The 13,465-nt window shown below is 39.8% G+C and overlaps 1 protein-coding gene across 1 annotated transcript in view; it reads left to right on the forward strand.

The window, feature by feature from the left end:
* LOC128636647 (olfactory receptor 2W3-like) overlaps positions 1-6,996 on the forward strand; it is a 46,702-nt gene extending 39,706 nt beyond the window's left edge. Inside the window, exon 4 of the mRNA XM_053689640.1 lies at positions 6,775-6,996. Within this exon, the coding sequence (XP_053545615.1) occupies positions 6,775-6,996 (222 nt within the window). The remainder of the gene's footprint in view (positions 1-6,774) is intronic.
* The last annotated feature ends 6,469 nt before the right edge of the window (positions 6,997-13,465 follow it).

The following is a 13,465-nucleotide window of genomic DNA, read 5'->3' on the forward strand; positions in this document are numbered from 1 at the left end:
TCGTGCACGAGCACGTTTTTGAGGCTGGCCGCGTCCGTAAGCAACTCTGGTATCGAGAGTTGCATTTGCGGTAAAAATGCTCTACGCTCCTTTTTTGGAGCCTAACGCAGCATTTTTTTGGACTCTCGATACCAGAGTTAATTTTATGGTGCGGCCAGAAAAAAACCCGCGGAGCGTTAACAGCCCTTTTACCGCCAAACTCCAAATCTAGGCCAGAGTTTGTGTGTATATCCGCTCAGAGTGCTAGATCTAAAAACACTGTATTGGTTATACTCTGCTCATATGTGAATTTTAAAATCATGGTATTGGTATTGATAGTGTTCATAAATAGACCTGTTGTTTCCTCATCTCCATCCCACACCACCAGAAGGTCATCTATGTATCTTCCATAATATATTATATGCTTCTTGAAGGGGTTGTCAGCTCCATAGACGTGGGTGGCTTCCCACCAACCCATGAAGAGGTTGGCATAGGAGGGGGCAAATTTTGCCCCCATAGCCGTCCCACGTCTCTGGAGATAGCAACCTCCCTCAAACATAAAAAAATTATGTGTCAAAAGAAATTCTACAGCGATTAGCAAAAAATATTTGATATCCTCTGTGTAATTGGAAAAGTTATTAAGGAAGTATGCTATAGCTACTAGCCCCTGGCGGTGTGGGATGGATGTTTACAGGGATGTAACATCTATAGTAATAAAGCGATATGTTTCCTGCCACTTGAATTCTTTCATTTGGTTTAATATCTTTGTGGAATCTTGAATATAACTCATGAGTTATCCAACTAATTGAAGTTCAATCCTATTGGCTGATCCAATCAGCCAATAGGATTTAGCTCTCATTCTATTGGCTGTTCCAATGAGCCAATAGAATGCAAGCTCAATCCTATTGGCTGATTGGATCAGCCAATAGGATTGAACTTCAATCCTATTGGCTGATTGCATCAACCAATAGGATTTTTCCTACCTTTTCTATCAGCCAATCAGAATTGAAGGGACGCCATCTTGGATGATGTCACTTTAAGAACCTTCATTTGTCGGGTAGTCGTCAGCCAGGAAGGATGCTCCTCGTCGGATGTCTTGAAGATGGAGCAGCTCCGCGACGGATAGATGAAGATAGAAGATGCCGTCTGGATGAAGACTTCTGCCCGTCTGGAGGACCTCTTCTGCCAGGCTTGGATGAAGACTTCTGCCCGTCTGGAGGACCTCTTCTGCCAGGCTTGGATGAAGACTTCTGGATGAAGGGTGTAGTTTAAAAATCTTGTAATTATTTTATTATTTTCTGTAATTTAGTGTTTGTTTTTTGTACTTTAGTTAATTTTATTTAATTGTAATTAATTTAATTTAATGTAGGTAATTAATTTAATTGTAGTGTAGTGTTAGGTGTAATTGTAACTTATGTTATATTTATTTAGATTTATTTAAATTATATTTAAGTTAGGGGGTGTTAAGGTTAGGGTTATACTTAGGTTTAGGGGTTAATACATTTAATATAATGGCGGCAGTGTAGGGGGGGCAGATTAGGGGTTAATAAATATAATGTAGGTGGGCTCCGGGAGCGGAGGTTTAGGGGTTAAACACTTTATTTAGTTGTGGCGGGGTCCGTGAGCGGTGGTTTAGGGGTTAATAAGTATAATGTAGGTGGCGGCGGTGTAGGGGGGGCAGATTAGGGGTGTTTAGACTCTGGGTACATGTTAGGGTGTTAGGTGTAGACATTACCATAGGAATCAATGGGATATCGGGCAGCAGCGAACATAAGCTTTCGCTGCTTTCAGACTCCCATTGATTCCTATGGCATTTGTCGCCTCCAGGGCGGTGGATTGAAAACCAGGTACGCTGGGCTGGAATAGTGTCAAGTGTACCTGCTAGACATTTGTTAACTAGCAAAAGTAGTCAGATTGTGCCGAACTTGCATTCGGAACTTCTGGAGTGACGTAAGCATCGATCTGTGTTGGACTGAGACCGGCAGATAGTATGTTACGTCACTAAATTCTACTTTTGCCGGTTTGCAGGGTTTCATAACTAAGGCGAATCAGGCTCGCCACAAATACGCTATAGAATTCCAGCGTATTTGCGGTTGACGGCTTGATAAGTAGATGCCTTTGTATGAAATGAGTACACCATAGCTTGAATTACACAGTTAAAAAAAAAACCCATACACAAACACACACAAATATATATTCACACTCACGTACATAATCACACACACAAACATATTCACACATATACACACATATACATATTCACACATACATACACACACACACATACATATTCACAGCCATGCACAAAGACATACATATTAACAGACATGCACAGACATACATATTAACACACATACACAAACATATTAACACACATACACAAACACATACATATTCACACATACATGAACGCATACATTTTCACACATACACAAACATATACATATTCATACATACATATTCACACACATACACAAACACATACGTATTCACACACATACACAACACAAACACATACATATTCACACACATACACAAACACATACGTATTCACACACATACACAACACAAACACACACATATTCACACATACACAAACACATACATATTCACACACATACACAAACACATACATATTCACACATACACAAACACATGCATATTCACAGACATACACAAACATATACATATTCACACACATACACAAACGCATACATAAATGCATACATATTCACACACATACACAAACACATACATATTCACACACATACACAAACGCATACATATTCACACACATACACAAACACATACATATTCACACACATACACAAACGCATACATATTCACACACATACATATTCACACACATACACAAACACATACATATTCACACACATACACATACATATTCACACACATAGACAAACACACATAATCACACACACATACATACATATTCACACATACACATACATATTCACACATACACATACATATTCACACACATATTCACACATACACAAACGCATACATATTCACACACATACATATTCACACACATACACAAACACATACATATTCACACACATACACATACATATTCACACACATACACAAACACATACATATTCACACACATACACAAACACATACATAGTCACACACATACACAAACACATACATATTCACACATACATGAACGCATACATTTTCACACATACACAAACACATACATATTCACACACATACACAAACACATACTTATTCACACACATACACAACACAAACACACACATATTCACACATACACAAACACATACATTTTCACACACATACACAAACAAATACATATTCACACATACACAAACACATGCATGTTCACAGACATACACAAACATATACATATTCACACACATACACAAATGCATACATAAACGCATACATATTCACACACATACACAAACACATACATATTCACACATACACAAACGCATACATATTAACACACATACACAAACACATACATATTAACACACATACACAAACACATACATATTCACACATACACAAACACATACATATTAACACACATACACAAACGCATACATATTAACACACATACACAAACACATACATATTCACACACATACACATACATATTCACACACATACACAAACACACATAATCACACACACACACATACATATTCACACATACACATACATATTCACACATACACATACATATTCACACACATACACAAACACATACATATTCACACGTACACAAACACATACATATTCACACACATACATATTCACACACATACACAAACACACATAATCACACACACACACATACATATTCACACATATACATACATATTCACACATACACATACATATTCACACACATACACAAACACATACATATTCACACGTACACAAACACATACATATTCACACACATACATATTCACACACATACACAAACACATAATCACACACACATACACATACATATTCACACATACACAAACGCATACATATTAACACACATACACAAACACATACATATTCACACACATACACATACATATTCACACACATACACAAACACACATAATCACACACACACACATACATATTCACACATACACATACATATTCACACATACACATACATATTCACACACATACACAAACACATACATATTCACACGTACACAAACACATACATATTCACACACATACATATTCACACACATACACAAACACACATAATCACACACACACACATACATATTCACACATATACATACATATTCACACATACACATACATATTCACACACATACACAAACACATACATATTCACACGTACACAAACACATACATATTCACACACATACATATTCACACACATACACAAACACATAATCACACACACATACACATACATATTCACACATACACAAACGCATACATATTAACACACATACACAAACACATACATATTCACACACATACACATACATATTCACACACATACACAAACACACATAATCACACACACACACATACATATTCACACATATACATACATATTCACACATACACATACATATTCACACACATACACAAACACATACATATTCACACGTACACAAACACATACATATTCACACACATACACAAACACATACATATTCACACGTACACAAACACATACATATTCACACACATACATATTCACACACATACACAAACACATACATATTCACACACATACACAAACACATACATATTCACACATACACAAACACAAACACGATCAGCTCTTTTAAAAAAAAAAATGCCAATTACCCCCTAACAGTAAACCCCCAACCCACTAAATCACCCAAAATAAGAAACCTAGTCTAACGATATTAATAGGTGATGTCTCCTATATAGTACCTGCATCTGCTGTCTATCCTCTTTGGGAGTTCAGCCACAATATATCCTCCTAGAGTACCAATCATACACGTATATATTTTGATTATATCTCAGTTATCATTCATCAGCACTTATTTACCTAGGATAACCTGAAGTGTGCATTGTCTGGCACACATATTTAAACTAATATCAGAGATCCTTTACAAGAAATAAATTTGCCTAGTATAACCTTGCCTAGGATAACCTGAAGTGTGCATTTTTTGGCACACATATTAACTGATATAGGAGATCCTTTACAAGAAATAAATTTGGGTATACCTTTATATATTAAGATTATGACAACCGCTTAACCATTTGGTTATTACGTTTTATTGGTTGTTCGCAATTCACCTTAAGGCACAATCAAGCAATTTGTAATTTTAAACTTTACTTGCCCTTTATAAATATTTTATAATTATTTAATAAAAGTTAAGTTTTATTTCTTCTATTGTGTTTGACCATAATTTAAGCAAACATTATTCAACGTTATGAGTGCTATATTTGTACTTCTTTTTTCAGTCTTTTACTGATTATTCTGTCCATATTTTATAGGGTAGGCCTAAGTCAAAGCACATGCATAAAGCAGAGATACCTGTGTAGGGTTAACAGGTATCTAGTAATTAACCAGACTGCCCAGTATTTTAGCCGACTATCTAGTATACAATAATGCTGTCCCCTAACTAGCAGCTGACCTTTAAATACGTCCATGTATTACACATATTGCCCTGAAAGAAGCTGTGTGAGTGGTTTAAGCAGTTGTATTTTTATTTATTAACACGTGCACAGTGTCTGGAGTGCTTCCTTGTTTATTTTATATTATTAGACTCACATAAGCTAGAATGTAAATCAAGCCTCCCCAAGCTCAATATAAATAGATAAAGAAAGGAAATTATTTAAGAATGGAACGCTTTAAAGGGACACTAAACCCAAATTTTTTATTTCATGACTCAGAGCCGCAATTTTAAGTAACTTTCTAATTTACCCCATTATCATTTTTTCTTCGTACTCTTGGTATCTTTATTTGAAAAAGCAGGCTAAGGCTAAGGTGCCGGCCCATTTTAGGTTCAGCATCTGGGTAGCGCTTGCTGGGTGGTGGCTAAATGTAGTAAGTGCTACCCAGAGTGCTGAACCAATAATGGGCCAGGTCCTAAGCTTTCATTCCTACTTTTTCAAATAAAGCTACCAAGAAAATGAAGAAAAATTATTAATATGCTGTCGGCATTTATCATTGCACAAGCATTTCTCATGAAATGCTTGTGCAATGCCACCCCCTGCAGCCGATAGGGCTGATTGCTGTCTGCCACCTCAGAGGTGGCGGACGAGTTAACCCCTTAAGGACAAGGCCATTTTTCAATTTCCTTCCCTTAAAGGGTCATTCCAGCCAACATTGCAATCTACATTGATGTGTTTCAGTTTCGAATAGAAACATCTTTGTAGGGGGGACGACGCCAGCCGTTGAGGCGAATGACTGCACTTTGAGTGAGCTCCTAAGGTTCCCCAGATTAAACGCTTAAAACAGTGTGAAAAGCACAAGCAACAGACCCTAACCATGGATGCTTATACCTGAAGGCCAGTCCTCATCCTTCCAACTGCTTTAAATTGTTCAAAAAAGCCGCAATCGCACTTCTGGTTTGCAACCGGCTCCGGACATCTACTACAGCCCCTGGCTTCATTTTGGGCCTAACACGAACTTGCTGCCAATTAGAGGAAAAGGGTTGGCATCGGCTTCCCCATGTAACCTGAGGTCACTACGGCTCCTCAAGACACCTGAGACTGCTTTTCCCTGACAGGATTGTCAGTTTTCTTTCCAATCAATTTCAGGCCCCATCAAGGCCTATACCAACCCTTCATGGCCTCCACAGGATCAGCTCTTATTATGAGGCATCATTAGAGGAGGTAACCACTTCTGCCAAACAGTGCTATGCTAACATTGTACCTGTATTAATCCACATAATCTTAGAAGTTTATCAGCATGACACTCGCATTTTAAAGCGCTACACCTTCCATCCAGCTGAGACCTACATAAGATTACCGCATCCATGAGGACTAATTGGAGCTGTCCACTACCATGATTAAGGTACTGTTATATATATATCCTATATCCACAGAATCCATACCATGCTTCTCATTAATATACCTCTCATCTGAGAGCAAATACACAGAGACTATCTACTTTCATATGTGGTAGTTTAATTCCTCCTGGGCCTACGTATCACATCAATCCTAGTTACTAACCACTTAATCTGGTAGTTCTCTATCATTATATGCAGGATTGATCAAAATGTGAACATTGCTTCATCTGCACCTTTCCTTGCTTAAAATGAACTTGCCCCACACTGACGCAAGAGAGCTTCAGTTACACAGACAAATCAACTTTCTATAGCATTGAAATGTCTCCAAGGAGACAGGCAAAGCAAGACAAAGTGGCTAAGAGTCATCATAGTATAACAGCTTCTATGAATAAATTCTTCAAACCACTTGAAAACTCTGATTCGCCACCAGAAGCCATGGATCCTGCAGATGAGGTACCACAGTTTCAGGCTGCAATGGCTACCCGAGCCCCCGAGTCCATGCAAATCGCACAGGCCTTCCTTGAGACCCTTCCATCTAAACAAGACTTTACTAATCTAATCTCACAGGTGAAATCCTGTATTAAGGAAGAAATCTTAGAACTACGCAAGGAGATGCATGAGATTGGAGACAGGGTGGAATTTCTCGAAGAGGAATCCGAGTCACAACAATCAGATATTGCAGGCCTTATTCAGAATGTACAGGCTCAGAATACTGTAATTGCTCAACTCCAGGATAAACTGGAAGATATCAAAAACAGAAGCAGATGCCAAAACATCAGAATCAGAGGCATCCCAGAGACCATCACTGCAGAGAATCTTCACACCTACCTACAAGACTTGTTTAAGGAATTTAAAGGTTAATCTTTCTCAACTCCACTCGCCCTGGACAGATACCACAGAGCATTGAGACCTAGACCTAAGGAGGAGTTACCATCCAGAGATGTAATCATAAAATTCCAAGATTACCAGCAAAAGGAAGACATCATTAAGCAGGCCAGGATTTCTTCGCCACTGCGCTTCCAAGGATCTGCACTCTCGATATATACACTGACCTTTCTATAAGAACACTGCAAAGAAGAAGGGAATTCGCCCCGCTTATCACTGTGTTAAGAACTCACAACATCTCATACAGATGGGGCTTCCCTTGCCATATACAATTGTCGTGGAAAGGCCAAAGGAAAACATGCATGAATCCAGGAGACATCGCAGACTTCTGAAAAGAATTGAATCTTGCACCTCCAGCCTGCAACCAGACACCTGCATCTACTACCAAACAGCTGAATAATCTTCCTCCCACAACTTCTAAACCTCAAAGAGTGCCTTGGCAAACAGCGGCCTCCAAGAGACAGAAAAAGACTGCAGCATCTATGACAGAAAATGGGTGAGATCAATCCACTGTTCTTGTGATACTTAGTTTTTACCTGACTTTAGGGGATTTCAATCCCAATTTTATAATGCTATAAGTTCTATGTTTGACAATGTTGTTGCACTATGCCTTTTATTTTCTTAGATAAATTACCCATGTGCTTTCACAGACTCATTACCTACCAAAATACGGGGCGCCACTAGCCCCTTGTTGGAACTTTACGCTAACAGTATAAGCCGTAACACTAGGTTACAAATTTTTTATCTAATTACCACCCTTGCTATTACAAGCAGGGGCTACCTGTTAGTTTACCATTTGTTTAAAGATGTTTCATTTATTGTTATTATGTTTATTGTTATACTGTTCTACCATGCATTGTTAGTCCATGTAAAATTTCTTCATAAAGCATTCAAACTGTGTCACATCTTCGATCATGACTTCTCACTGGGGATCTTTTTCACTCATCCTATATCCTATTGACATAATGACACAAAAGACTTCCAACCAGCTATTTACCTTACTCACAATTAATGTCAAGGGCTAAAATTCTCCCTTTAAAAGGTCCAAAAAATTCCATGACCTACATCATAAGAATAGCAGCATATTGTTTCTGCAGGAAACCCATTTTAAACAGGGCAATGAACCTAAATACTTGTCATCATATTATTCAAATCACTTTCATAGCAGTAACACTAAAAAAAAAAAAAAAAAAAAAACGGAGTTAGTATACTTATACACGCAAATCGGTTCCATTTGAACTCCTACACAAAGACCAAGATGAGGAAGGGAGATACTTGGGATTACATGGTCTCCTATACGGGAAACCAATTACGCTTGTAAATATTTACGCTCCAAACTCGAATCAAGCCTCCTTCTTCCAATGCATTACTAATTCCATACTTATGTACTTGCAGGGCCCACTTTTACTGGCAGGTGACTTTAACCTCCCGCTAGATCCAAGACTGGACAGCTCCAACCAAACCTTAAAACTCCCGGGCACTACACTACACTCTGTTTGGAACAATTTATCGCTACTCACCCTACATGACATGCAGTGACGGCTGGTGACTTTTGAAGATGGGGGAGCACTAGCCCCGCCCCTCTGATGGCTCTGCCAATTTTAATGTGTGTGTGCATATATCCATACATACATACATACACACACACTCTGCCAGTTACCTTAACACATCCTTATGTACAAGGTGAGGGCAGTGTGTTATGTGTATCACTTGTTAAAGTCTGTGTGTGAGGTACATAACACTAACCTGTGTATATTAAAAGACAAGAGCACCACATACACCCTGCAGTTACCATATATATATATATATATATATATATATATACTGGGCACAAGAGTCCTGTCACTGGGGCAGTAAAAGGACATATATATATATATATATATATATATATATATATATATATATATATGTCCTTATACAGCCCCAGTGACAGGACTCTTGTACCCAGTATATATATATATATATATATATAAAATATATATATAAAAAAATAAAAAGTATGATTATATATATATACATATATATATATATATATATATATATATATATATATATATATATGTGTGTGTGTGGGATTAGGAAGCTGTATGACTCATGTTACCTGAGTCATACCCATTTGCTCATAACATGTAGGAGCAAATGGGTTAAATAAACTAAATAAACTGTTCAACTTTGTAAGCTGAGGAAATAATTGAAAAATAATGAAAATGAAGCTTTCAAAACTTAGTGTTATAAACTAAACAGAGACAGTAAGGATCAGGCATACATAGGGCAAGAAAAGTCAGGCTGGCACTATAACATAAATCATGTAATTAAGCCAAGCAAACCTCTGGCTCCCCTTAACTCTGTTCTTTGGCTTTCACTCCCTTCAGTCTGTGTGCATGGCTCAGTCTCAGGCAGAGAGAATGTGGGGGGAGGGGATTGCAGATCGTGCAGTGGCTGCTCTGACTGGATTTGAAAAGTTTGTATTCTGCCTGAAAAAAGCCCTATGCAAATAATACAGAATCAGTGTAATGATGCAACCTCTGTACACGATCTACAATCCCCTCCCCCCCAGATTCTCTCTGCCTGAGACTGAGTCTGCAACCTTCTTTACACTGCTGCAGACAGTTTTCCAGTTATACAGTATATTTGATGCCTCACCTAACAGGAGTTAACTGTTCCAGCAGCTTCTCTGCTCTCCTCTGCACCTCCTCACATCACTATCTGAAGTCTGACTCTGAACTGATTGAAGCGATGCTCCTCCTCCCACACACACAGCTCTTAGTGTGCGAGTGTCACGTGACAGCTGGCTCTCACTCGCACACTAAGAACTGTGCGGTTAGGAAGGCTATGGGCTGGCTTGTAGGTGGCGCTGCAGGCAATGCAGGCTGAAAGTGGAAAGGGCTTTTGCCTATACTTCTATCTATCGCACTGCACAGCATGTGCGATAGATAGACGTATTAGGCAAAAGCCCATTCCACTTTCAGCCTAAAGATTTAAAAATGGCAATTTGAATGTGTTTTAGTCAAAACTGCAGTGGAGCCTGGAGTATTTTTTTATTTAATCAGCAAAAAAGGTTTAAAAATTTTAATTTTTTTTTTTATTTCTCAATCTTTTTTTGTTTTTTTTTGTTCATCAGGGGTCAGGGGGTTCACGTGCTCAGATGCTCCTATAGAAGAGCCTCCACTGATGACACGTGGCGGCACTTACATTTACAGAAACATGATTACACATATTTTTCTAACCCAAACAAATCCTATCCCAGACTCTATTTTATTATGGCTGACAACTTGTCCCTAATGAATCTACGCCACTCTTGTATTATCCCCATTAGTTGATCAGACTACTCAGTCGTTAGTAGCTCCTTTTTCTGGCCCTCAATCCCAATACGCCATTTCCAATATAGGCTCGATGAATCACTGTTGTCAGACCCCTTGGTAAAATTAGATGTAGAGAAAGATCTCCAGGAATACTTCTCCATCAACTCCCCTGGAGCCCCCACACCAATCATTACTTGGGAAGCATATACATGTGTCATCAGAGGTATATTAATTAAACACAAAGCCATCAAAAACAAACAAACAAACTAAACAGAAATATCTCACACTTACACAAGAAATAAACAAATTAGACTACTCTCACAAATGACACCTGTTACGGTATAACCCAGATATCAAGGGTTAATACCAGATGAAAGATGTCCTGAATATGGAATCAGCAACACACAACCCAGCTAATTCCCCCCCAACATGAGACCAGGCTCCATTTTGAAGGTAAAAACAGAATGTACTTTATTGAGGGTTATATGCCCAGTATTTATGCAGGTCTGAGACCAGATGGAGGGGGGGGGGGGAAAGAGTATTGTACATTAGATAGAGGGAAGACGCCCTGTTACATGATACAATAGAATTACATAACTTAACCAAATAAACAATTTAAACACAAGAAAACAATGGAGTCCTTTTTATCACCTGGCAGTCTGCCTCTGGAGGTGATTAAACAATGTGAACGCTTATCACATAAACTTAATTACAGTAAACAATAGCTGATGCTAGGAAACCTGTCTCAAAAAATAGTTTCTCAAAACTGAACAAGGTTAACCCTTCCAGTACTGACAGAGGGGTCTGTCACATGGCTCCCTCCTGGTGGGACACTCCGGCAGACCCGGCTTGACCCTTTGGCGGGTTAACTTGGGGATGACCGGACTAGGAGGTGGTAGGAATGTCAGTTTGCAGGGAGAATCCATCTGCATTCCCGTTATGAGAGAGAATTCCTGTCCGTATAAATAAGGGTTCAACTTCTTCAGTGCCCAGACCAGGGCTAAACAGTCTTTCAAAATCTCATTGGCTTCTTTACGAGTTTTTTGTACCTGCTCTTTATAGGTATCCACAAGCCCTTCATACTGGCGTAGGTTGCCCTTGAGTTGCTGCACCTCACTATGAGCCAGCATCAACTTTTCCTCCAGTGTTGCTAAGTTTGTCTTTAATGTTTCATGTTCCACTCTCAAGCTGGTGTTTTCTGCAGTCTGTCGGTGCAGCTTGTCTAGCAGAGATTCCCGTTCTAAACGCGCTTTTTCCTCTGCGCTCCTCTTCTCTCCCGCTAGCACTGTTACGTGATTGTTTAACGTGACCATTTCATCCTCTACTTGATTCTTCTCCTTCATCAGCGCATTGTAACGGGACTTCCACCTGTCAATGGCGGATAGAGATTTACTGAGCTCAGCGTCCTGGGGCTCAGCAGCAGGTGGGTCAGTCTCTGCGGCATGGATCTGGGCACGGGTAGTCACAGGGTTAACATCGGCGGGACCTATGGGAGCGTAGGCAGAAACAAGGGGGGCCAAGTTATTTCCAAGGAGAACATCAGCAGGTAAGTCCTTCATGACCCCCACATTCACATGTCTAGAGCCCACTCCCCAATCCAAATGTACCCGGGCAACAGGTAGGCGGAACACAGCGCCCCCTGCTACCCTCACAGCCACAGTGTTTCCAGTGTGCTGGTTATCAGACACCAAGTTCTTTTGGAGAAAGGTCATGGTAGCAACAGTATCCTGTAGACCACTGACCTCCTTCCCATTCACTTTAACCAGTTGCCAGTTACCCCAGTGGGCAGCTTGCATGGGGTCTGCTTCATGTAGGATGCCCCAGCATTCTTCCACCTCCACGCAGGGGGCTGCAGGCTGAGGGTTACGTGGGTTTCCGCCGGCGGGTCTTCTCCAGGACTTTGCTTGGTTCACTGCATTTAGGGGACACTCTGGTCTTTTGTGCCCTAGTTGCTTACATCCAAAGCACCGAATAGGCTGTGAGTAGTCCTATGAGTTGAACTGGGCACTCTGAGGATAGTTCGTGGCTGGAGGCCGTGTGGTAGAGCGGTGCGCTGGGGGTTGGTAACTGATAGCTTCTGGGGTGACTGGGGGTCTGTACTCCACTCTGACAGGGATCTTAGTGGTAGCAGTGTCCAGTTTGCGTGCATCCGTATACTCATCTGCCAGACGAGCAGCTTCATGCAGGGTGGAGGGTTTACGGTCCCGAACCCACTCTCTAACTCCTGTGAATAACTTGTCGAAGCAATGTTCC

This window comes from Bombina bombina, chromosome 7 (assembly GCF_027579735.1).
Source record: "Bombina bombina isolate aBomBom1 chromosome 7, aBomBom1.pri, whole genome shotgun sequence".
In the NCBI taxonomy this organism is placed as follows: domain Eukaryota; kingdom Metazoa; phylum Chordata; class Amphibia; order Anura; family Bombinatoridae; genus Bombina; species Bombina bombina.